We start from the raw sequence: 26,552 nt of genomic DNA, 5'->3' as shown, positions 1-26,552 counted from the left end.
GTTTAAAACTCAAATTTGCTTTGGATTTCTATCTGCTATCATCTGTTAGTTCCAGGATCCTGGGTTGCAGCATTCTTATTTTTATGTTAAACACTACCAGCAAGAAAAACAGAAAGTAAGGGGGAAATAAAGACAGGAGTAGGGAAGTTAGGATTTCACACAGGCTTGACAGACTCTTGTTTTCTTCTGAAATCCTAGAAAACAGAAAACCACAGGAAGATGGCTTATTGAGAAAGACCCCCTTCAACTTGTCCATGAGTCAAACAGGGAACAAGAGCTCCTCAGATGGAGAAACTAAACCCCAGACTTTATTTGTCAACAAATGCATCAGGCGGTCAAAATTCAGGTCCCCCAAAGCTGAAAACAGAAAAGAGAGCAATGACCTTAAAACAACTGCTTTTCGACCCAGCGACGAGACACCGAAACCTAATATGATGAGTCTGTTCTAAACATTTATTTTGTCAAATGCTTTAAATAATTTGCTCATTTTACTTTTTTGTTTTGGCCATGCCATACGGCTTGCGGGACCCCAACCAGGGATTGAACCCGGGCTCCCAGCAGCGGAAGCGTGGAGTCCTAACCACTGGACCGCCAGGGAATTCCCCTCACTTTCCTTTTAAATTATCAAAAGTAATATGTTGCAGAAAGGTTTAGAGAAAAATACCCTATTTCCTTTCATTCTAACACAAATGGTCATTTCTTCAAGATTCTTTTCAGCCTTTTATTCATATACATGCATTTATGGTCAACCAACAAGTCAAACACTGAGCATCTGTGCCAATCACTTTTATTAGAAGGACAGCCATGAAAAAGAGAACATTTGCGTAAAGAACCAAAAGCAGATATAATTTCAGTGTGATAAGTCATATGAAGACAAAGTAGGCTGAGGAGACAGAGAATGATGGGCTGGGGGTGCTATTTTAGATGTGGTTGGAAGGAAGGAGTCTCTGATTTGGTGGCATTTGAGCTGAGATCTGAAAGTCAGCCACGTAGAATGAATGAAGCCAGCTACACAGGTATTTGTGGGAGTAGTTTTCCAGGCAAAGGGATGTGTAAATGCAAAGGCCCAAGATGGGAGTGAGCCTGGAGTGCTTGAGAGCAAGCCAGGAGGCTAGGCATGCTGAAGCAGGATGAGAGATGGAGAGAGGATGAGTAGTAGACCAGTCAGAGAGGTAGCTGGGGCCAAACGGACGTACTTTGTACGGTTATAAGAGCTTATAAAGCCCGCTTGATCTGACACGGAGCTGTGATCCTACTGAGACATATTATTATACCGCTCAGTTCTCGTATTGTTACGTGATGTCCATATGCTAATTTTGACAGTGGCATAATATTCCATTACATGCCTATGCCAGAATTACTTAAGTTCCTTTTCTGCCCTTTAGTGAATATCTTTGGCTTCCCCTCTCCCCTATTTTCTGCTTCAGTCTGTTTCAGCTAATTAGCACAAATTCCCAGAACAGAGGTTACAAATACAAGGGTTATGAAAATATTGCTAAATCTCTCTCTAAAGTTATGTCACATACAATGCCGTCACTATATTATTAGATTAAATGTATTTTTAAAACACTTTAAACTTTTTATGCAAACATATACAAAAGAAGAGAGAACAGTATAAGTCCCCAAGACCACCTCCCTCTAACAATTACCAATCCATGGCCAATCTTGTTTCATTTAAACTTACCCTCATGTCCGTCAGATTATTTGCACCAAATACCAAAAATATCATTTTACCTGTAAGCAGATTGAATGCATTTTTGGAAGGAGAAAATTAAGAAGTCTACCTTTAAAAGAGGGCAGTCAGAAAGTTGTTGATATTTGTTCTAAAGTATGATTTGGAGCTTCAGGAACATGGTTCATGGATACCCACAACCATGATTAAATTAACCGCGCAAGACCAGTCAGCTGGTTACCCCAGCTGGGCAACACCATGCATGGCTTCTCCATTTCCATTTCTCCCCAAGTCCAGTGGCCCCTGGAGTCATGTGAATTCTGACCTCCGAACAGCTCTGGGACCTCGTTCCTTCTCTTCGCTGCTGTCCTGGCTTTCATCGTCTCTTGCCTGGACCACTGCCACAGCTTTCTCCCTGGTTTCTCTGCTCCTGGTCTTGCTCTGTGGCCAGCCTGTCCTCCACACTGCTACCGGGTGGTCTTTCTAAACCACAGATACTGTGGTGTCTCTCACCGGTTTAAAATCCTTCACTGAGTCTTTCCTGCCTTGAAGAGAAAGTCTATACTCGCAAGCATGGTCTTCAAGGTGTTTGTGATCAGTTGAATATCTCTTCACAACCTCTGCCTTCCCCCCAATCTTATGTTCATCCTCTACTCCTGACGTTTTGACTGACTCTCTCCTGAACTGGCCACATTCCCCTGAAATGGGTACCTGTGCCTAGAAAGACCTTCCCTTGTGGCATCCTCCCTCTGCACCCCTCCCCCATTTATCCCTCTCTCATATCCACCCACCTGGCTGACTTTCACTCACCCTTTAAGGTGCAGTTTATCTACCACGTTCACCTGGAAGCTTCCCAAGACGCACCCACTGGACTTTGGACCCTCTGTGGCTTTCTTGTCTGCTCCATCAGACAGGTAGCTCCTTGGCAACAGGAACTTGTTACCTTGGTTCCCTGTACAGCATCACCCATGTTACAAACATGTAAAAATGTTTTATGAAAGCATCGGGATTCTTGGTTGTAAACAACGGAAACAAGCCCCTACAGGTTTAGCTTGGAAAGGAACCTAATGAGAAGATACTGCTTGGCTCACAGAATCACCTGGAGAAGCAAGAGCTCGGTTCAGCAGTAAAGCCGCCAGAAAAGGCCCCGAGTCACTCCATGGAGTTGCTTACGTGTGGTCACTTTGCACCCTCCATGGAGTGCCAGCCCTCCCTCCTCAGCCAACCTGTAGCAGCTCTGACTCGTCTGTTTTATATAATGAGGTATGACATAAGATATTTTTTGAAGGAAGGGATTTATAGATTAAAAAAAAGAAATATATGGCCTGTAAGGAGATGTTCAGGGGCCTCATAAATTGGTACTCATATTTATACTTAGGTGGTTTGATAAAGATTTGTCATCTTGATTTATTTTGGTTATTGAGGAACTGCAAAACTAATATTCATTCAGTTATTTGCTCATTCAACAAATGTTTACAAAGTGCCTCTGATGTAAAAGGCATTGCAGAGTCCCATCTTCCTGGGAGGCCTCAGTAACTTTAAGTCACTATGCTCCTGAGAAATGAACCGGGCAGGAATTATAATTTCTATTTTATAGATGAGTAAACCAAGGCTCAGAGAAGTTAAGTGACTTGCTTACCTGATGGACCCATGAGTTGAACCAGGTTTTCCCGTTGTGCTGCCTTGGACTTGCCAATCATATAAATATTACAGAGCGCCCAAGTAGGCTGTGGTCTGAGAAGCGATTTCTGAATCTGTCAACTGGTTGGTTGGTGGACCGCACCCCACCAGCCTGCAACTCTTGTAGCTGCTCAGCCTTGAGACCAAAGAAAAAGCCTGGAGACAACAACAGAGACATCAAAGCTCATTGGTTAAGGGGCATCTTACACAAAGGTCCTGGAGCAACACTCCTTCCACGGATGGCCGGCAGCAGACAGGACATGGCAACAACCTCCACTACTTGGTGGAGAAGGAGGCTACCATTTATAGGGGGACTGATGTCAGGTGGGCTCATCAGTTACCACGGAAACCAGCAGCAGGGGCAGGGGGCAAGCACGGCAGGCAGTTACTGATTAAGCCCTATAATTAAGAGGATTGGAGAGTCATGTGAGTGAAGCAGGGCCTGGTGGAACAGGGGATGGACGGAGAGCAAGAGAACAGCCATCTTGAATGGCCTGACCATACGTAGGTCATTGGTGGTGACCCCTGAGAAACAATTTATTTGGCTAGGCCAGTGTGGCAACCAGAATGTAGAGGGTTAATTGGTAACTGTGGTGAAGAAGTGGGGTCAGCAAATACAAACCATTCTTTCCAAACATTTGACAGTAAAGGAAATGATTGACAGAACAGTGGTTTGAGGAGAAAACAAAGAAAAAGAAGGTTTGCTGAGGCTGGAACTTGAGCATGATTGTGGGTTGAGCCTATGGAGACAAAAAGCTAAAAAACAAAAGAGAGAGCAATAAGATACAATGCAGAGAAAATTTTTTTAAGAACAAAAGTTTTAAAAAGCACCTGCACATAATGGGCTTTGGAGTCGATTGCTCTGGGTTCAAATTCTGCCTCTGCTGCTTACTACTTAACAGTCTCTCTGAGTCTCAGTTTCCAAATCTATGAAATAGTGTACTTGTGACTCTTTGCATTAAGTTTACACAAAGTGCCCTGTACTCACATCCTCCATCCACAGCTCTCCTCACCCAAAATTAGGGTTGCCAGAAAAAATACACACAATATTTGGGACATACTTTTACTAAACAATGATTCCTTGTTTACCTGAAGTTTAAGTTTAATCGGACGTGCTATTTTTATTTTTCCTAAATCTGGCAACCCTACCCAAAACAAAATACCTTGTATCCAATGTACCATAATAAAAATTGAAGGTCGAAATGAAGAGGTAAATGGTAGGTGGATGATGCTGCCTCCTACTGGTAGAATGTGACAACACCAACTATCCCCACAAAGATGTACAGCCTGTAGGTGGTTTTCTTAAAAATAGCAAGCCACCAAGAAAACAAAACAAAACAAAGCAACAAAACAAAACAAAACAAAAATAGCAAGCCACCAGACACACTGTGGAGGAGAGGGGGAATTTTTATTATCCTGCTAATATTTTAGTCTAAATTTACTACTACTGTCATGCCATCATCTTTTCATTTCCACTGGTACTAATATATTTCTTTTTTGCTATGTGGTTGTATACGTTTTGTCAGGGGTAGTAGAGTATTACTGCACATTCAGAATTTATGCTTTCCTATTGGATTCCAGTATACTCTTTGCATGTGTTTTTAACTGTGCATTTTCACTTGCAAAACCTCTTTAAAGTCACTGTCAATACATGCCTATTCATTTTTCCTTACAAAAGTATGATGTGTTTCACGTGTGTCTTAAATGTTGACACATTCAGTAGGTAAAGCCCTGGTACACAGTAGGCACTCTATAAAATCATAGCTTTTTATTTTTATTTATTTAACTTTTAAAAATTGTAGTGATGGGCTTCCCTGGTGGCGCAGTGGTTGAGAATCTGCCTGCTAATGCGGGGGACACGGGTTCGAGCCCTGGTCTGGGAAGATCCCACATGCCGTGGAGCAACTAGGCCCGTGAGCCACAACGACTGAGCCTGCGCGTCTGGAGCCTGTGCTCCGCAACAAGAGAGGCCGCGATAGTGAGAGGTGCGCGCACCGCGATGAAGAGTGGCCCCCGCTTGCCACAACTAGAGAAAGCCCTCGCACAGAAATGAAGACCCAACACAGCCCAAAATTAATTAATTAATTAATTTTTTATTAAAAAAAAAGTAAATCCTATTTAAAAAGAAGTTGTAGTTATATCATGTAGTGTGGTATTACAGTGGAACTTGGTAAGGGTGCCACTTAAAAAGTCCCTAATAACGAGGACACATGAGGCTTTCTGAGTGTATTCTCTGGCAGGAGTTGAGAAAATACAAAAGCTCTCCCAGGGACTACTCTCTCCGGATGCGTCAATTGAGGGGTCTAGGAAATGAGCAGCGAGGGTTTCACTCGCTCTCTTTAGCCATCTGAGGCTCATCAGTGGTGACCGCAGTGCTTCCCCTTCCTCACCTGTCTGGTTAGGAGGCCAGTGCCTGGGCATACCCCCAGCATTACATTCACCAAAGATGTTTGTGCATCCTTCCAGCAGCGCTGTCTTAAACGCTGTAATAACAAGTTTACCTCTTTTTTTTTTTTTGCGGTACGCGGGCCTCTCACTGCTGCGGCCTCTCCCGTTGCGGAGCACAGGCTCCGGACGCGCAGGCTCAGCGGCCATGGCTCGTGGGCCCAGCCGCTCCGCGGCATGTGGGATCTTCCCAGACCGGGGCACGAACCATTGTCCCCTGCATCGGCAGGCGGACTCTCAACCACTGCGCCACCAGGGAAGCCCAAGTTTACCTCTTTGTCCAGGAGCAAAGCTCCATCTACATGCAAGAAGCCCAGGTCAAGCCAGGAAAGAAAAGCCACTGAGTTCCTCAGGCTCCTTTGTAGGAAACGGGTCACTGGAGCGGCCAGTGTTGAGCACTGACCGCAGGAACAGAGGTCAGGTTTTGTCCCCTTCTGAGGTGAGGTTTCACAAGGGACCAGTTCAGGGTTGTTGTCCGTCTTCTCACTTGTCTTATGGTGATCATTATGCATCTTTAATACACTCTGTCATTCACAGCAAATTTTTCTTTATTTTTATAATACAGCTAAGACTATCACTTCAGAAATGGAATTAAGACCCAGGATGGAGGAAAAAACTGTTCCCGCCGAAGTTGGGCAAAAACCCTGTCGACAAGTGTCTAGATTTGAACAACTGTAGACTAACAACAGCGGATGTGAGGGAGCCAGGTCTGTATGGAATTGACCTTGCGCAGAGGCACAGAGGGCCTCCGGGCTGGGATGAGCAGGGAAAGTGCTCGGTCCTCACTTGGTAGTGCTAGGTCTGCAGGGTGGCCCAGACAACTCAGGAAGCGCAGATGCAACGCTATTTTTTTTTTTAAACAAGTTAATTGATTCTTCCTCAAGCTTCAAAGATTTGAGCCGAGTTTAAGAGGGAGGTTTGTTTGTTTTTCCTGAGCAATTTTACTTCTCTACTGATTACCTCTAGCTCCCTGAAACACACCTGTTCCTGCATAGGATGTATACTCATCCATAAAACTGAGCCCTGCTCGGAATTTAAAGGGGCATCTCGTTGTTATTTGTGGAATGAAAACTATCACTACCAGCAATTATTGCTCACACCGTTTTACACAAAAGTGCAACTACTGTTTGTGACACTGTAGCAGGAGTTTGGTTGTGAAGAACCATCTTCCCAACACCACTGTCACCACCTTTTTTAAAAACTCTCTTTTTTCAGATACCTTAAATCAAATCTTGAATCAAATTAGGTGTGTCTACCAACAGAGGTATCAAAAGAACTGCGTTTTGAGTGAGGGGTCCTTGAGTATTTTAATTAAAATCCATGCCATTATATTTGAGACAGATCTCTTATGAGGGAGCTCTAACCATGTCTGTGATTCTCAAATGCCTATGTACATGTCAGAATCTCTTGCAGAACTTGTGGAAATGCAGGCACTTGAGTCCAACCCAAACCCACCGAATTGAAATCTTTGAGGGTGGGCCCCGGGAATCCTGTTTTTTTCCTTCTTCATGTGTTCAATAGTCTTTCATACTTTATCAAGTTAGGATCGTGGTGAACAAGATGAAGTTGTTAAAGTGCTTTGAATGCTAGTAGAAAGAAAACATATTTTTTTGCCCCCTAAGCATGTTTTTAGAATTTCTTTGGAATGGTGGAAGGTCAGGAATTGCTATGTCTGTAACTCTAGAAGCTCACCATGCAGCATCTGACTGCTGACACTATTTTAACATTCAAGACAGATGTTTAAAAGCAAGCAAGCAAAGACACTTTCACCCCCTGACTTTGGCATTTCCACTCTTAAGTCTTGTTGCTGCAGGAGATAAAGATGACCTTTGAGAATCTTGTTCACAGAGAGTAGCTTCAATTTTCGTGAGCAATGGAGGAGACTCAGAGAAGATTCTGGTCAGGGTTTGTGTGTCTAAACCTGCACATGTTGGCCCATGTAGGTATAACAGGAACTTTATAAAGTGGTGACACCCAGGTGATCAAGATAAGAAAGAAAAGGTAACGGGCACCCTCAGTCTCAGCGGTCCTGCCAACGGAGTATTCCCCAGACCTTCAGCCTGAGGGTCCAATAGGACAACAGGGTGACGGGCGTCAGGGGGGTTTGCGAAATAAAAGGACCCGTATACACATTACAGTGACGGTGGTAGTAACAGTCCTAGCAGTAGAATTACAATTTCCACTACAATAAAGGAGTTCTTATGAAATCTTATGGAAACACCACCGCATTTTCAGAATGCAGTTATTTGGCAGAAATAGAAAATGTCCCAAGAAATAGGTAAAGTAAATGTCACAATGTCTCCAGTTGTGCGGCTGAGAGATCCCTGCTTTGTGGAAAGTCAGCAAGTCCACCCTCCTTCTATCCGCTTACCAGAGCAACAGGCAGTGGATCCTATTGACTACAAATCACAAATTACACATGCAAATCTGTTTTTTCTTGTGTTCCCTTCTACTTGCTTTGCTGCCTTCTCTTCCAGACTTAGAAGAACTGGATATTTCCTGGAATGATTTCATAGGCAGAACCCTTCATTTACTCATGCAGCAAATGCATCTTGTCAGCAAGTTAAAAATCCTGAGGCTGGGTAGATGCAGACTTACTGCTGATGATGTTCAAGCACAGGGTATGATGAATGCTTCCCTTAAGAGATGGCTCCCCTGGAAGGATCTTTGCAACCCAAACCCTCAGGGGCGAATTATCTGGGTCACCACCCCCTCAAGTGCCCATGGACGAGGATGAGAGTGTTGCCTGTACATGATGTGATGCTGTGTTGAGCTCTTGTATACCTTCTAAGGAGCTGTGTAACCTGCACCTAGCATCGTGCTAAGCCCTGGGACAGAGAAGGGAACAGGCTGACCAAGCCTCTGTTCTCATGGAGTTTAAGTGGAGATAGTAACTGTAGAATTTGCTCACTTTGGGTCTGTTCCCTCATCTGTAAATTAGAGGAGCTGGGATAGATAATAATTAAGTTCTTTTCCAATTCCAAAATAGTATTTCTCTCTTCTATTTTCCCATTCCTATTTTTTAAAAAATGATCAAAACAAGATCTTCCAATTAAAAGCAATGATTTAAATAGGACTAGAACCTCAATTAAGTTAGTTTATAGTATATCAAACATTGGATAACATAGAACATAAGATAAAATTTGTCATGCTATTAACCCAGCTGCTTTACTGGGTTATGAATGCTGGGTTATCTAGAATGCTTGCTGGTTTTAGATGCAATTAATACTTTTTCTGTCTTCTTTTTGTCTGAAGTTTCTTATTTCGATCATGTATTTTGATCATTTAAATCTCTGCAAAGATTTCTGTAAAAGCAACAAAATTTATGCCAATGTCTTCTCTCTAATCCTTCCCTAGAAAATAGGGGCCAGCTGATGTTTCCTGGTTCACCCTTCCTATAGCTAAGGAAAAACGTTATACATCTCAGAGCTGGCCAGACCCTTTGAAATCCTAGTCCCACTTCTAATTCTCTTTGTGACCATGGACAAAATACTTAACTTTCTGAGCCTCAGTTTTATTATCTCTGAAAAGGGGTGATATCCACCTCAAAAAAAATTATGGTGAGCATTAAATCATTTCTGTAAAGTACCTACTATGTGCTTGACACATTAGTAGGCGCTCAATAATTCTTTCTTTCCCTATTCCCTCATCCAAAATTACCTTTCTGTGGTTTTTCATGATCAATTTAGTCCCACTGGTTAGCAGCTGGTTATTGTGTACCAGGGTCTCAAATTTAACATACTGTTACTCAGTCATGAAGAGAAGTATAGATTATTTTCTATGACTAATCTAATCTTTTTTCATGATCCACCATCCTTAAGAAACCAGGAAGTGGAATTTCTGCCCTGGGACCCACTCTAAACTCATCCGGTCCAGGAGAGAGTCTGCACCCTTGTCACTAACGTTTTGTGTCCTTTCCCCTCTCCCCGAGATTTTATCCTCTCTGGAAGGACTTCTGCATCCTCTCCACCAGGAGGGGCTATCTTATCATCCATACTCTGCTTAGCCTTAATGGCAGATGGAGTATAAGGAGAATGAATGGTTTACTGATAAGAAAACGTAAATCAGAGGCATTTCAACATTATTGCACCTGTTACAGTTGCTTAGTGCAAGATTGCAAATGCCTAGGCCCTCCAGTACCATATGCGCTGCAGACAATCATGTACTCTTTCTCCCTGATCCTGGGGGATGCCTCAGGGCAATACATATCCACGCCCCTTTGACTGGCCACGGCATACAAAATGACACCTTTTTATCCCTGGCTTATGATATTATAACTCCTGGAGAATTTGCATTTTAACCTGAGGCTCCTGGACTCCAAAAACCTGAAACCATGGAATAAATAACCAGTGGCAGAAGTTCCAGACCAGTAGTGGACAGTGGAAGAGAGGCTTCTGGACACAGTGGACCTTCCAACGCTCTTAACTGGTGCTAAAATTGACTCCAGACATTGAGAAAGCACCTTTGTCATGTGTGTGGCTCACCATTCTGTTCTGCCCCCAAAGCAGTGGAAATTATTCCTAAGGGCTGATCTCCCCACACTTGCCCTGTTCTCTCCCAGCTTCCACTCTGTAGCCCTCAGATGTTTCCTGTGTGAAATGGTATCAGAAATGTCAAGTTTCACCCCCCTCACTGTATCCTCCTCCACCCCAAGGTTGCTGAGCTGCTAGTGCCTGATGCTCTCTTACTGGTTCCTCCCCACAGTGGTTGGATCAGTTGTGTGTGATATTCTTGATGTCAAAGTGAGCTTTTCCTCTGTGGTGGCCAGTGCCCTGCTTTGCTTCTACCAATCTTCCTCTGGCCAAAATGTAAACAGTGGTTATGCTGAGGGATAGTATTATGGGTGATTTAAATCTTCTTCATGTTTTATTTTCTAAGTCTTTCACACTTCTACCTCTGGCCGAGCTTCTCAGCAATGCTGATCCCCGGAGAAGGTGGATGAGAGAAAGTAGATGGATTGGTAGAAATATTTACTACCATGAAAACAATTCGGTAAAACCACCCCTACTAACAGGTGGATTTTTTTTTTTTTTTTTTTTTTTTTTTACACAACGTTTGCTTACGAGCATGGCTTCAGAACTCTGGAGGGACTAGACTTGCTGTGCCTGTACCTGTATGTAGAAGCTCACCGTGCTGGGAGTGGGCAAGAACTGGGTCCTTTTCTCCTCCCTGTTCCCTGGCATCTAACCAGTAGCTGGCCCGGCTTCAATACTCCGTAAACAATGGCTGTATTGATTTTGAAACGAAGTCCCTGCTTTGCGGATTAGCGATCAACCTGATCTTTGGGCCATTTTGTAACAGGAGAAGCACTTAAAGCGCTGCCTGAACTTGAGTTGAATTTGTCCTGGAACAGTAAAGTGGGAGGAAACTTGCCTCTGATCCTCCGGACATTCCGAGAAGGGAGCAAGATACAAATGCCTGAGCTTGTGGACTACGCCCTCACGTCAGAAGATGGGGCGTTTGTGGGTAAGTGGAATTTGGAAGAGTCCTTCCCAGGAAAACATGTGAAGGCACCCATGATTGGATAGCTTGGAAATCAACGTTGGCTGTGTTTTCTCTCACCCTGAATTGAAGGAGTGGTTCACTATATCCCAGGTCACATGAAGACGTACCTCCCTCCTGCCTGCCCCAACTTTCACACCCTGCATCTTTACTGAGTTGTCTTTTGGATTTCCTTCCTTCCAGGTCAGTTGCTACTTAGGCTGCAAAACCTTGAAGTACTTGATCTTTCTATTAACAGAAACATCGGTGGCAGTCTCAACAGTATTGCTCAGGGATTAAAAAGTACCTTAACTCTGAAAGTCTTGAAGTTACATTCATGTGGGTTATCACAAAAGAGTGTCAAACTACTGGGTGAGTTAGGAATGGCTAAAGTTTGTATATAACTTTATATTATACGGAATTTTTAAGCTGTTAGGAAATACAACAAAACATAAACAGTGGTTATGTTGGGGAATAAGATTATGGGTGATTTAAATCTTCTTCATGTTTTATTGATTTTCTAAGTCTTTTACAGTGAGCATGTACTTTCATGATTACAAAAATAATCTTTTAAAACAGCTGACTCTGAAAAGGCCAGGATATTTTAGGTCTGAGAGAGACACTGTGCAAAATAAGTGTGCTACTAAAGCTGTCCATTTTTCTCTTACTTTTTTGTTTTTTTTTTTTTTTTTTTTTTCGGTACGCGGGCCTCTCACTGCTGTGGCCTCTCCCGTTGCGGAGCACAGGCTCCGGACGCGCAGGCTCAGCGGCCATGGTTCACGGGCCCAGCCGCTCCGCGGCATGTGGGACCTTCCCGGACCGGGGCACGAACCCGTGTTCCCTGCATCGGCAGGCGGACTCTCAACCACTGTGCCACCAGGGAAGCCCCATTTTTCTCTTACTTTTGAAAATGGCAGCATTATTTTATGCTTAGTAGTAGGAAGGAATTGGTATTGATAAAAAGAACAGCTTCAGTGACATCTGTAGTTAAAATTGACTCTGCTATAGAGTATCCACATTAAAGAATAGGAAATGAAATGTGTATCTATCCCTTCAACTTCTAGAGCCTGTAAAATCCTTCTCCCTGGCAGTTTGAATAAGTCTAGAATGCTATGACAGCACCAATGCTCAAGGATAGCAGGGGAAGATTCATTAGTTGAAAGATTTTGATCAAAACCATTGATGATCAATGCAGATCCCAGGGAGTGTGTATTTGAAGCCACTGTCAGGTCCAAAGGGGTAGATGGTACAAAGTGGACAGTTATCCCACTGTCTGGGCTTTTGTCAACATAGTGTACATATTGTCTCAGTCTCCCTTCTCCACACCTGCCCCCTCTCCTGCCGACCGCCTTGTAATATGTCAGAATGGGGTTCTGACCTTCTTTGTAGATGCTGCTTTTAGATACTTGTGTGAGCTGAAGACGCTAGACCTTTCCTGCAACAAGGAGGTGAGTGGAGGGTTTGAAGACTCCCCGGGGCTGGCCGTGCTCGAGCATCTGGAGGGGCTGGATCTTCACCAGTGCTCGCTGATGGCCGACGACACGATGTGGCTGAGTAGGTACTGCAGAGCCGAGGGAGGACGCTTGGAGCCTTGCCATGTGTTTGCAAACCTGGCAAATTTGAGATGTGCTGTTTATGAAGTTACCAGAAGGACCACATCATAAAAGTTTTGTGAAGGCCCCAATATAGTATTACGTGCCCAGTAATTGTTGGTGAATCTAAACTCCTCCTAGACACATCTGTAAAGGATGGATGTGGCACTTGAGGGAGAAAATTTTTGAATGTATGTGGCTGTTTAGAAACGGATCTGTTACTGTTACAAAGTGGATTACACATAGGGATGTAGAAGGAAAGCCAAAACGGAGGGTGTTGAGTCTTTCTCGCTAATCAAGTGAAGCCGAGGCACTTAGAAACAAAGGAAGTTACAGAAAGTCGGCGGGACGGTGCATGACGGGTGTACGTTACAACTTCAGGTCACTACGCTTACTTTCCTACCACAGACATAGTCCTGTGACCTGTCATGTATAAGTGCAGTTTCCCCTAACAAACAGCAAGCGTACGCTTGAGATTATCGATTTTATTCCACCTACAGCCAAAATAAACCTTCAGAATGCATCAAGACTTTGACCATGGCTCACCATCTAGACCTCTGCTACCCTGGTCCAGCCCGCTGTCACCTCATGCCTAGATTATTACAAGAGTCCAGATGGTTTTCCTGCTCCTCTGTCACTCTGACTGCATTCTCTCTTCCTCCCCCGCATTGGCTACTCCAGCCACAGCATGTGTGCTGACGCTCGTGTACACCAGCCGTGCTCTGCTCTCCCTCCGTACTACGGGCTCCTCCTGCGTAGGGATTTTTTTTTTTTTTTTCAGTATCTCTCTGTTGCTCATGCACAGGGTCTGGCACATAGTTGGCAGCCAGTAAATGCTTGTTGAGAATGTGATTGATTGAATGAATCAATCAATAAAGGACGAGAAAAAGAATTTTTTGTTGTTTTTAGTACAACGGGGGGAGAAAAACAGTAAAATAGGTCTTTAGGTCTCATATTGATTTTTAGCCCTGCTAAGTTATTTCTTAGACTCTTATCCCTCAATTGGGGAAAATGAGAAGAGTTCAAGGCTTTCATGAAGATTTTAAAGTAGTAAACCATTCCTTTTTGGGCTCCAGGTGGAGACTGTGAAGTGTCACCATCCTCTTATGAATGTCCTACCCGTGGAGACACTCCTGAATTACCAATCCACCAGATTCCAAATAATGAATTTCCCACGCTACAACTGAATAACACGAACGTCCTGTCTCATCTTATTGCTCAGAGGAGGATTAAAGTGCTAGAGGATCTGAATTGTTAACGCTAGTACAACGGAGGGATTAGCCTCTCTTATCTAGATCTGCCACCAACACGGGTAAATGGCCCCAGAAAAGTAATGGTTATTTAATAACTGTAGTGAATTGCATTGTTCTCCTGCTTAAGTTTGAAAAGATGGAATTGAAAATACATCCTGTTTATACCTCATGATGTTAAAGAATTGAACATTCTTTTATCTGATCATTCTCGATAGCTCCAAAGGCATGGAATTACAGGTCATTTAGCCAACAACGTTTGATTGATCATCTAATTGTTCGAGGCACTGTTCTGTGGGCTGAGGGAAATTCACAGGCAGAAGCTTCAATCTGGTGGGGGCAGCAATAAACCAAATACGTGGTGAAGTACAAGGTGCTGGGGGCGTTAGAAGAGGGAGTCACCGCAGCAAGTACCTGCCCTTTTTTCCTTCCCTTCCCCTTCCTTTCTCCTGTCCTTTCGTCTTTCCACTAACATTTGTGCCTCTGGTTTCCAGGCTCTGAGGCACACTCCGGGCACGAAGCAGCCCCTACACACAGAGCTCACCTTTGGGGAGGGAGGGCAGAAGACAAACACATACACAAACAAATCACGTAACGGGGGTGCTGGGAGGAAAAGAAAATAGGGAGATGTAGTAGTGACCAAAGGGTTACTGTGGGTTTGGTGGCCCTGGAAGATTCTGAGGAGGTGAGCCAGCCCCACAGAGATCCCAGGATACTGCATTTCCCACATTCGAAAGAACTATGGCAAAGGTCTAGAAGCAGGAAAAGCAGCAGGAAGATAGCGAAGCGGGGGTAACACCTGGCACAGCAAGGGCCTTCAGGGCCCCACTCCAGTGCTGCTAGCCACAGATATCTGTTCTGATTTCTTGATTTCATTGCCTTTCTAGTACTTCTGACTTATATTCTGAGAAAAGAATGATCGTATCAAACATTAATTGAGCAATTAGTGTGTGCCAGGCACTGTACCAGGCACTTTACATATACCAAGTCGTTTTATCTTCCCATTGCCTCTGTGAAGTAGTAGTGTTATTCTTATTGAGAAAACTGAGGTTCAGGGAAGTTAAGTAACTTGTCTGAAACCACACAGTTCTTTAGTAGCAAGTCCAGGATTAGAATCACCAGTTCTGTCTCCAAAGTCTTTGCTCTTAACTTCTAGCCTTGAGAGAGGCTTGGAGAAGAGCCCAAGCTGCATACTGGGAAGAATGGCTGGTGTGTATGTGGTGTGTAATTGTGCGTAAGGCAGGGCAGGGGTCAGAGAGGGAAGAGCTGTGCTTGCTGATCAAGAAGACTGTGGGGGCTTCCCTGGTGGCACAGTGGTTGAGAGTCCACCTGCCGATGCAGGGGACACAGGTTCGTGCCCCGGTCCGGGAAGATCCCACATGCCGCGGAGCGGCTGAGCCCGTGAGCCATGGCCGCTGAGCCTGCACGTCCGGAGCCTGTGCTCTGCAACGGGAGAGGCCACGACAATGAGAGGCCCGCATACAGCAAAAAAAAAAAAAAAAAGACTGTGGGACCCAAACACCCAGAAGACCCTTTGTGAGATGCTGCCTAAAACATGTCACTGTTGATTTTTTAGTAGCCCAGGTATCCCTTTCCTCTCGAGTTTTCAAGAATTGGACTTATCTGCCAACAGAAAGACGGGCAGCTCTTCTGAAAAACTACTCAGCAGGCTCTGATTTTTACCAGCACTGAAGCCATTGTTAATCAACAACTGTGCTTTGGAAAGTGAGACTTTTACTGCCCTGGGTCAGAGCATTCCCCAAATCCCTGCAGGCACTGGTACCATAACATCTGAGAGGGGAGGCCTCTCTTTGCCTACAAATGAATGCTCAGCTGTAGGCAACGTAAAGTATTAATTTGTCTTTCTTTCAGGAAATATGCTCTCTTGAAACTGACTTTCAAAGCCACATGAATGATTTCTAGCATTGTAAATTTAAAATTTAAAGTGTACACAGTTGGCCCTTTGTAACCATGGGTTCCAAATCCGTGGATTCAACTGACAGCAAATCAAAAATATTTGGAAAAAAATTTCCGGAAAGTTCCAAAAAGCAAAACTTGAATTTGTCTCATTCAGGCAACAATTTACACAGATAGCATTTACATTGTAATAGGTATTATAAGTAATCTAGAGTTGATTTAAAGTATATGGGAGGATGTGCATAGGCTATACACAAATACTGTGCCATTTTATATAAGGGACCTGAGCTTCCATGGATTTTGGTGTCTGCAGGGTGTCCTGGAAACAATGCCCCTGTGGATACGGAGGGACGGCTGTATAACCAACTCTGAAGGCTCACATTCCTGGTAACTTGTACAGTATAATTTGGAATTGCTGGAAAGGGAGGCGTTTACTAGTGTGTGAGCCTAGCTGGCTGCCTAGCACCTAGTCCCAACAGGGTTTGTTGTCCTCTGTCAGGAATCTTGGCGTGCCTGAAGACCATGGATACAGCCTGGCCTACATCAGGGATTTACTAAATCTGACATTTCTGCCTATGCTGGGGCAAGGGCACTGTCAGCGAGTAGAGGGAGACATTTTGAGGCAAAGGGACTTTGCCCAATTTTCCCAAATATACCACCCAGGCATCCAACACTTTAAGCACATGGTGCCAGGGGTCCTCAACCACATCCAGCTTCAGTGATTCACTGGAGGGACTCACAGATCTCACCGCTGAGATTTATGACAACAAAGGGATACAAAGCAAAATCAGCAAAGGGAAACATGCATGGGGCAGAGTCCAGAGGAAACCAGGCCCAAGCTTGCAAGATTCCTTTCCCAGCAGAGTAACAAGGATGCGCTCCGTTCCTGCAGCACGTTGTGACGTCATGGTCTGAAATGTTTCCTGGGAAGACTCGCCTGAACCTTCAAGTCCAGGGTTTTTAGTGGGGCTTGGTCATGCAGGCACCCTCTACGAAACACATACCAACATTCCAGACTCACAGAAGGAAAGCTAGTGTTCAGCATAAATCATCTTATTTGTACACAAACACTGTAGGCACGACAAACCACCCTGATAAGTTAGGGAATGGTGACGACACTTCCAAGTTCCCAGATGTCAGCCAAGGGCCAACCTTGCCAGCAGGACTTTGTACGGATAGTGGTCTCAGGCCCGCTAGGTTAACTCTGTTTTGTACACATGCGCAAGACTAGTGTGGTTGGATTCTGGTGCTTCCTGGGTAACAGTGAAAACAGAGCCCTTCTCTCTGGCCTTCCCTCAAGGGTTATGTTTGTTGACACTCCCTTAAAAATGAATTGTCCTATGGACCCAAGAGGGCTATTATTAATGAAAAAGAGGCATTCTATTAATAAAAAATAACAAGTAGTTATTTATTAATATCTGTTAATAAAAATAAGTACATATAATGTATCCCAAATTCTAAGAACTCTCTATTTAAGGTATTCTTGCTCTCCTTTTCATCCCAAGTACTCTGTTCGACCCACAGGGTCTTGGTCCTTGCCATGTACTGCTCCCAGCCCTCCCCCAGCACTGCTCATCTCATTGGCCACGTGTCTGGATGGGGAAAAGTAGCAGGATATGTACGTCTCTTAATCTGAGGTCCACGGCTCCTCCCTTAAGAGAGTCAGTCTATAGTTATGCCTGGGCAGGGGGCTGTGAACTCCCTAAAACTGATTCCAATTCTTTTTTTTTTTTTTTTTTTTTTTTTTTGATTCCAATTCTTTTGTCGGTGGGGAATGTATGGTACATTTTTCTGGCTCCAAAGCACCTGGGATCAGACATCTGAAAGCAAATCCTGGCTCTAGCTCTCATGACCTGAGGTACTTAACAACTCTGTGCTTCAGTTTCCTTGTCTGTAAATGGAATAATAGGATCATATCTCATAGGGTTATAAGAATTAAGCAGGTTATTACATATGAAATTCTTGGAAATGTGCCTGACTCATAGTAAATGCTCAATATATGCCAGTTGTGAATATTATTATGGGGAGAGAGTCTATAAATTTTACTTAAAAAGTAAATTTGGGGACTTCCCTGGCGGTCCAGTGGTTAAGACTCCACACTTCCACTGCAGGGGTGCAGGTTCCATCCCTGGTCAGGGAACTGAGATCCCACATACCACACGGTGTGGAAAAAAAAAAAAAAGTAAATTTTATTGTAAAAGCCAGCGGTTGCCTGGAGAACCTCTGGTAAAATCCAGATTCCTTCATGTGATCTAACAGGCCCCCTGGCGGCTCTCCCCCTTGCTCCCTGAACCCAGCCTCAGTTGGCTTCTTTCTGTTCCTTCATATCACCGAGCTCTCTCCTGCATTTGACCTTCCTGTCCTCTAGAATTCCCTACCCCCCAGTCTTTCCTGGGGAGCTCTGATTGCAGGTCTCAGTGTAAATGTCCCCTTTTAAGACAGCCTCTCTCTGAATTAGAAGTCCCTGTATCTTCCTTATAGCCTTTATCAGTATTTATAATTATGTATTTACTTGTGTGGTTTTTTAATGTTGATACTTCTCCCAGACTGTTACCCTCTTGAGGGCAGGGATTGTGTTTATTCTTCACTGCATCCTTCAAAGCACGTTTTCGGTATTAGTTAAGTAAGTCAGTAAGTAGATAGGCAGGTTAGTAGATAGATAGACAGACAGACAGACAGACAAATTTCTCAAAGGGGGCTATAATCCCCAAAATGGCTAGGTAAACACACACACACACACACACACACACACACACACCCCACATTCCACTGCTCAGACTAATGTTGTTAGGAAAATTCCACAAAAGATAAATTTGGGGACAACATGAGATTTCATAAATATACTTCCTAGATGGAAAATGTTGAATATTTTTAAATAAAATTTTGTTTTTAAGTTTGTGTCTTCTGCCATCAGAAGGCACAACTCTTTTCAATTATAGCTACACAATCAATGGATCATAATCAAGTAGATATTACACAAAATTACATCATCTGACATAAATCTTTAGACAGTCCCTGACTTACAGCGGTTTGACTTCACACTTTCCGACTTCAAGGTTGTGTAAAAGCAATACACCAGTAGAAACCATACTTAGAATTTTGAATTTTGATCTTCTCCCGGCCTAGTAATATATACGTGGTGCAATACTCATGCCATCACGAGGGTAAACTTAACAATCACTCTACCCAGACAACCACTCTGTTTCTCACTTTCAGTATGGTATTCAATAAATTACATGAGATATTCAACATTTTAGTATAAAATAGGCTTTGTGTTAGATGACTTTGCCCAACCATGGGCTAATATAAATGTTCTGAGCATGTTTAAGTAGGCTAGGCAAAGTTATGATGATCGGAAGGTTAGGTGTATTAAATTCACTTTTTACTTAAGATATTTTCAACTTCTTGGGACGTAACCCCACTATAAGTCGAGGGAGACCTGTTTAATCCGATTTGAATTAAGAAGTAAATCAACAATAAAAAAAAGAAGTAAATCAAGTAAATACATATTTCTCTGCATCACTTTGAGAAAATAAAGTTCAATTTCTTATTGATACGTCTCTGTACCATAGGAGTGGGAGGGTGCTCTTGTTAGATATTATAAAAAGAATATATATCTACCCTTCAAACGGATATTATTTTTTAGAAAGAAGGAAGAATAGTTTAAAATGTAATTAGTGGCTATACCTCGTGGATAAGTTGCTCTGGTTAATTTTTTTTTTTTTTTTTTTTTTTTTTTGAGGTACGCGGGCCTCTCACTGTTGTGGCCTCTCCCATTGCGGAGCACAGGCTACGGACGTGCAGCCTCAACGGCCACAGCTCACGAGTCCAGCTGCTCTGCGGCACGCGGGATCTTCCCGGACCGGGGCACGAACCCGTGTCCCCTGCATTGGCAGGCGGACTCTCAACCACTGCGCCACCAGGGAAGCCCTCTAGTTAATTTTAATGTTAGGGGAAATCGAGAACTAAGCAGAAAATCTTTGAATTTCCTTTAAAAATCTTTCCAATATATACTATTTCCCTTCTTTGTCTCTGTTAACTGCAGTTAAGTAAACACAAATACATTTTGGTGTTTCAGAGTTCTAGGGAGGTTTGGCCTTGTCTCTGAATTTCAACAGCAACCAGGACATGTAAAACCAGGACACACTCTGGAAATCGTGACTAACTGTGAAAACTGTTCGTCTCTTTCTCCCTCTTAAATGTGAAGTGAAGGAAAGAAATCCCAGTCAATAGTGAATTCCATTTAATCAAGTTTTTTAAATTTTTATTTATTTATTGGCTGCGTTGGGTCTTCATTGCTGCATGTGGGCTTTCTCTAGTTGCAGTAAGCTGGGGCTACTCTTAGTTGCAGTACGCGGGCTTCTCATTGCGGTGGTTTCTCTTGTTGCGGAGCATGGGCTCTAGTCACACAGGCTTCAGTAGTTGTGGCACGGGGGCTCAGTAGTTGTGGCTCGCGGGCTCTGGAACACAGGCTCAGTAGTTGTGGCGCACGGGCTTAGTTGCTCTGCGGCATGTGGGATCTTCCTTGACCAGGGCTTGAACCCATGTCCCCTGCAGTGGCAGACAGATTCTTAACCACTGCGCCACCAGGGAAGTCCCCATTTAATCAAGTTTTACTTTTCTAAAGTTTCCAACATTTCTCCCCAATAAAAATAGACAACATAAATTGAGGCCATGAATTTCAGGCAGGAGAAACGGTCTCTACAACTGTCTTAACCTCACTGATAGAAACATGTTGCCCTAGCCTAGGTTCCTCAAATTCAAGGCTTATGGCCTCTAAGGAAACCTAAATTATTGCTATTCTTATCACTGTCAATTTCAGCTGAAGCCTGCGTTCACCTCCCTGCTCTGGAAATAGTCAACCTTTCTTGGAATAAGTGTGTTGGCAGCAACCTAAAGCTGCTCCTGGAAACGCTAAAGCTTTCAGCGTCCCTTCAGGTGCTGAGGCTGAGCAGCTGTTCCCTGGTGACAGAGGACGTGGCTCTTCTGGGTTTTACCTACTGGTTCCATCCAAAGCAGTCCTGGCACTCAGAGCCCAGCGCGCCTGCTCTGGCAGTCCAGGACAAGGGAGGTGGAGAAGGCAGCGAGGCCTGGAGCTAAGCCCTCTGCGCATCTTCCCTGCTCCCTGACATCTGCTTAGGAGAGAGCTTGTTAAAACAGATAAGGGCAATTCTGAAACCAAAAAGACAGTGGAGAGTGTTTCATAAAAGGAGATGGAGGAATTTCCCTGGCGGTTCAGTGGTTAGGACTCCACGCTTTCACTCCCGGGGGCAAGGGTTCGACCCCTGGTTGGGGAACTAAAATCCCACAAGCCATAAGGTGCGGCCAAACATTAAAAGAAAAAGAAGAAAAAGAAAAAAGAAGATAGACATAGATATGGTGGTGGAAGAAGGAGGATTACCTGATGTAGAATAGAAAGTTGGAACACTGGATGTGGATGGGTGGGGCTCCTTGTCCCTGAGAGGTGTGTGCATGTGTGGATTTTGTTTACGCCTGTACCCACCTTGGCTCAGCTGGGTGCAGTTTTCTGTGTTCACCTACTGTTTCCTGTGGACAAATTATGCATAAGCAAACAAGAAATTTGTGTTATGTTCACACTGTTCTCTGATATTTCAATCTAGTTGGAACAAATATATGTTTTCAAAGCAAGTGTTATGGCCAAACACTGTAATTAGAAGATGTGGACAAATCATTGTGATTTTATTTTGCATTTCCCTAATGACGGTGAGCATGTTTTTATGTGTTTATGTGTTTATCTGTGTTTATCTGTAAACTGCATATATGCCTTGGTGAAGTGTCTGTTCTAATCTTTTGCCTAATTTAAAACACTGGATAGTTTGTTTTCTTCTTAATGAGAGTTCTTTAGATTTTCTGGATACAAGTCTTTTATCAGATCTATAGCTTGCAAATATTTTCTCTCAGTCTGTAACTTGTCTTCTCAACCCCTTAACAGTATCTTTTGCACAGCACGACTTTCAGTGTTGTTTTTTTTTTTAATATTTATTTATTTGGCTGTGCCGAGTTTTAGTTGCAGCATGTGGGACCTTTGTTGCAGCGTGAGGGAGCTTTTAGTGTGGCATGCGGGATCTAGTTCCCTGACCAGGGATCAAACCTGGCCCTCTGCATTGGGAGTGTGGAGTCTTAACCACTGGACCACCAGGGAAGTCCCAAGACTTTCAGTTTCGATAAAGATCTATTTATCTATTTGCTAATTTGATGGATAGAGCTTTCTGTGTTGCATCTTAGAACTTTTTGCAAAACCCAAGTTCTCAGGGATTTTTCCTAGATCTTCTTCTAAAAGTTTTACATTTATATTTTACATTTTGACTTATTATCCATTTTGAGTATTCTTGTACAAGGCATGAGATATGGGCTGAAAATATTTTTGCATATGACAGCTCAATTATTCAAGCACCATTAATTGAAAAGACTCAATGAATTGCCTTTGCGTTTTTGTCAGAAATCAATTGGCCAGTTTGTGAGGGTCTATTTTTGGTCTGTTCTGTTCCATTGGTCTATGCATCTATTCTTTTACTGATACCATACTGTCTTGATTACTAAAGTTTTATAGTAAGCCTTGAAATCAGGTAGCATGGGCATTCTGACTTTGTTCTTCTTTTTCAAAATCATTTTGATTATTCTAGTTTCTTGACATTACTATATAAATTTTAGCATCAGCTAGTCAATATCTACAAAAAATCCCTCTGGAATTTTGATTGGGATTGCATTGAATCTATAGGTAAATTCAGGGAGAAATGACATTTAACTATATTGAGCACTCCTATCCATGAACACAGTGTATCTCTCTTTTTATTTAGGTCCTCTTTGATTTATTGCATTGGTGTTTTGTAGTTTCTACCATGCAGATCCTGCATACACTTTGTTAAATTTATATCTAAGTATTTAATTTTTTGGTGCTATTATAAATGGTACTGGTTTCTAAATTTTGATTCCCAATTGGTCATTGCTAGTATGTAGAAATACAATTGATTTTCATATATTGACATTTTATACTGAGACCTTGTTAAACTCATCTATTAGTTCTATGAGATTTTTGGTAGATGCTGTAGGATTTTCTATGTAGGCAATCATGTCATCTCTAATTAGAGTCAGCTTTATTTCATCCTGTCCAGTCTCTATACCTTTTATTTCTTTTTCTTGGTTATTTAACTGGTTAGGATTTCAAGTACGTGTTGAATGAGGTGAGAGCAGTCATCCCTGCCTTGTTCTTGATATTGGGGGGAAAGCACTCAGTCTTTCCCATTAAGTATAATGTTAGCTATAGGTTTTTGTTTGTGTTTTGTAGATGTGCCCTTTATCAGGTAAAGGAATCCTAACCTGGCTAGATTTCTTATAATGAATTGAAGATGTTTTGTTGAGGATGTTTGTGGCTATGTTCACGAGAGGTAATTGCCTACTAGTTTTTTTGTAATATCTTTGTCTGGCTTTGGTATCAGGGTAATAATGACCTCAGAAAATGAGTTGGCAAGTGTTCCTGCCTCTTCTAGTTCCTGGAAAGATTTTGTAGACTTGGTATTATTTTTTCATTAACTTGAAACTTTATAGAATTGACCACTGAACCTGTCTAAACTTGGAGTTTTCTTTGTGAGGAGTTTTAAATTACAAATTCAGTTTAAAAAATAGATATAGCACCATTCAGGTTATCTTTTTCTTCTTGAGTTTTGGTACTTTGTGTCTTCCAAGGAATTGGCCCATTTTACTTAGGTTGAATTTATGGAAATAAAGTTGTTTTCTTATAATCCTGTTAATGTCTCATAATCATTTTGACTACTTCTTCTGTGACCTCCTTCCTCTTCAACCACCTGCTGGAGAAAATTCTCTGCTTTTAAAGGGCTCCTGTGAGTAGGTTAACCTCGCTTGGGTCTGCGTTTCCTAAACTCAGGTGTGCCATGTAATATAACCCAATCATGGGAACCCATCATATACACAGTCCTAGGAATTAGGGTGGAAATCTTGGGGTCACCTTAGAATTCTGATTACCACAAGAGGTTTATCAATATTACCAATCTTCTCAAAGAATAAGCCTTTGGTTTGTTTTGTTTTCCTGACCTGGACACCATTAAACATATTTAAATTATTTCATTTAAAGTTATTAAAATTTGCTTCTTCAATTTTTTATTTTTTTGGTCTGCATCATATTTTATTAATCATAGCTCCAGCCATTATATATTGTTTCTTAATTTTTACTACCAGGTTTTCTTCCTCAGGTCAAATTTATACTTTTACATTTTGTCAAGGGTATTTTTTGTTCTTTCAATTTTTAGTCAATGATAAGTATTGCTGTGTGTGGCTTTAAGCATTGTCACTTAACTGTTTTGATTATTTCTAATAGAAACTTTAAGAATTTGTTAATCCCTAGTAGTTTGTGTTTTATTCTTTTGTAAATAACAGCATTGGTTTTTTTTCATATAGTAAGCTACAAAAATAGTATTTTCATGACCTATGATACTATTACCCAGATTTTAAAAAATATAACACATATAAAATACTAAAATATAATAAATAGAGTACTCACATCATTGGAAAATTCAGATAGTATAGGAAAGGTAAAACAATGTCTGAGATTTGCTTTAAAATACTAAAAAGCAAACAAACAAAAATTAGGGGAAGGGGACTGAATGAGCCAAGATCAGTGTAATGAAAATAGCGTTGAAGCTGATTGATGGGAACATGGGAGTTCTCACTCCTATTCCATCTACTTTTTATATGTTTGAAAATGTCTGTAATAGAAAATTTTCTAAAGGGAAAAAGCATGCACATTATCTTTAACACTTAGCTAGGTCTTGAGAACATGGTGAGTAATGTTCTGAGACAGAAAGATAGGAAGGGACACGATCAACATGAACACCTAGGGACCAAATGCAGCTGTTGAGTGTCCTGACCGGGATGATGAAAATGATGGGGATGGAGCATCCCACTTGGTGTGGAAGCCATGATGTGTGAGGAATGATTGAAGGACCAGGGCGTGTTTAAGCCTATAGGGGGGACATTTGAGGGGACCTGACTGTTGTCCAACACTGCATGGTTGGCACAAGGAAGGAGCTGAGGTTCCCAGCAGGCTGAGGTGGGCAGTGGGGAAAGTCAGATAGGGCCTAGAGACATGGCTTCCTCCTGCTGAGAGTTGCTTCCCTCTGTTGGGGCAACCTGAAGAGGGACTTCAGGCCCTCTGTTGGGCTGGTCCCCAGTGGAGAAGCTGTGAGAGGGATTTCTCTCTGATCATTGATCAGGTTGAATGAGGAGCCCTCCAAGGTCCCTTCCAACTCTGAGATTCTACACATCTCACCTCTGTAATCCATTCCTGTTTTTGGCTGAAAAGGGAAGCATGTCCTGTCTGCTTTGGCTGTCTCTCCTAGCTCCTTTTCTTAGCTTCATCATTAACTGTTATTTATTGAGAGCCATTATGGGTAGTACTGTGATATGTGCTATTCAAAGGAAAACTTGATCCATGTATTAAAGTCTCTAATTGACCCATGAATTAGAAATTATCCAAGCATATTTTGCCCATGGAAAGTGCTCAATTAAATAACTGTTGAATGAAGAATGAATAAGCAATGAATAGTTAAACAGCATTAAACAGCATGAAAACTATTCAGAAATGGTCCTGAGTTAAAGCCAGTGAGCCATCACTCTTCCCCTTTAATTAGAGAAAGTCTGCAGTAAGAGTTGGGACTCCAGTGGAGCAGAGAGCAGGAACTCGACAAAAAAGACACTCTTTGGAATGGGATTTGGAAAGAGAAAGAAAAATCCATTTTCAAGCTGTACATGAAATGCAGAGAGGAAATTTGTTAGAGTAATTTCAGATGCCCTGAATAAAACTGCTAGCTAATAACATTTCATTACTAAGTATCAGTCTTGTCATTACGAATCCTGGAGCTACTGTGTTGTGTTTTTGGAAGTGGGAAATGGTCACACTAGAAAGTATCCTTGGCTTTTAGCATTTAGAGTGATTTTGTTTTTCAGCATCGGTAATCCAGACAGGTCACCTGGCCAGGCTGCGGAAGCTGGACCTGAGCTATAATGACAGCATCTGTGATGCAGAATGGACCATCTTCTGCCAAAACCTGTGGCTCCTCAAAGAGTTAACCGAGCTGGATATTAGCCTTCAGCCATCAGCTTTTCAGGAGCGTGGACAATGGTTTAGACACTTGTTATGTGCCGTGACCAAACTTCCTGAGATCACCGAGATAGGAATGAAGAGGTGGGTCCTCCCAGCCTCACAAGAGGAAGAACTAGAAGGCTTTGACCAAGATCACAAAAGCAGCATTCACTTTGACCATGGTGGGTTTCAGGAAGCTGACTTCTCAAGCCTCAACTAAGCTACACACCATCCTAAGGGGGAGGAAAAGAACAAGAGTGAATCCCGGTGAAATCAAGGAGTACCAGCTTCTGGGCTGTTTGGTGGGATTTACAGTACAAGAGCTTTGTAAATATATATTGTCTATAATAATCTAATGTGAGCATGTCTTTATTCTCTATTTTATAAAACAAGAATGA

The 26,552-nt window shown here is 42.6% G+C and overlaps 1 protein-coding gene across 1 annotated transcript; it reads left to right on the top strand.

The window, feature by feature from the left end:
* Positions 1-254: 254 nt before the first annotated feature.
* Positions 255-26,374, top strand: LRRC31 (leucine rich repeat containing 31; the record flags this gene model as incomplete). The annotated part of the gene is given in 11 exon segments (XM_079922906.1): positions 255-438; positions 6,363-6,408; positions 6,410-6,504; positions 8,251-8,418; positions 11,099-11,263; positions 11,483-11,650; positions 12,668-12,836; positions 15,697-15,793; positions 15,797-15,866; positions 20,860-21,027; positions 26,019-26,374. Coding segments are annotated over 11 exon segments (1,686 nt in total).
* Between the last annotated feature and the right edge of the window lie 178 nt (positions 26,375-26,552).

Source organism: Stenella coeruleoalba (genome assembly GCF_951394435.1).
Source record: "Stenella coeruleoalba genome assembly, chromosome: 5".
Lineage (NCBI taxonomy): Eukaryota > Metazoa > Chordata > Mammalia > Artiodactyla > Delphinidae > Stenella > Stenella coeruleoalba.
The sequence above is the reverse complement of the archived record's forward strand: the minus strand, read 5'-3'. Positions and strand labels throughout refer to the sequence as shown.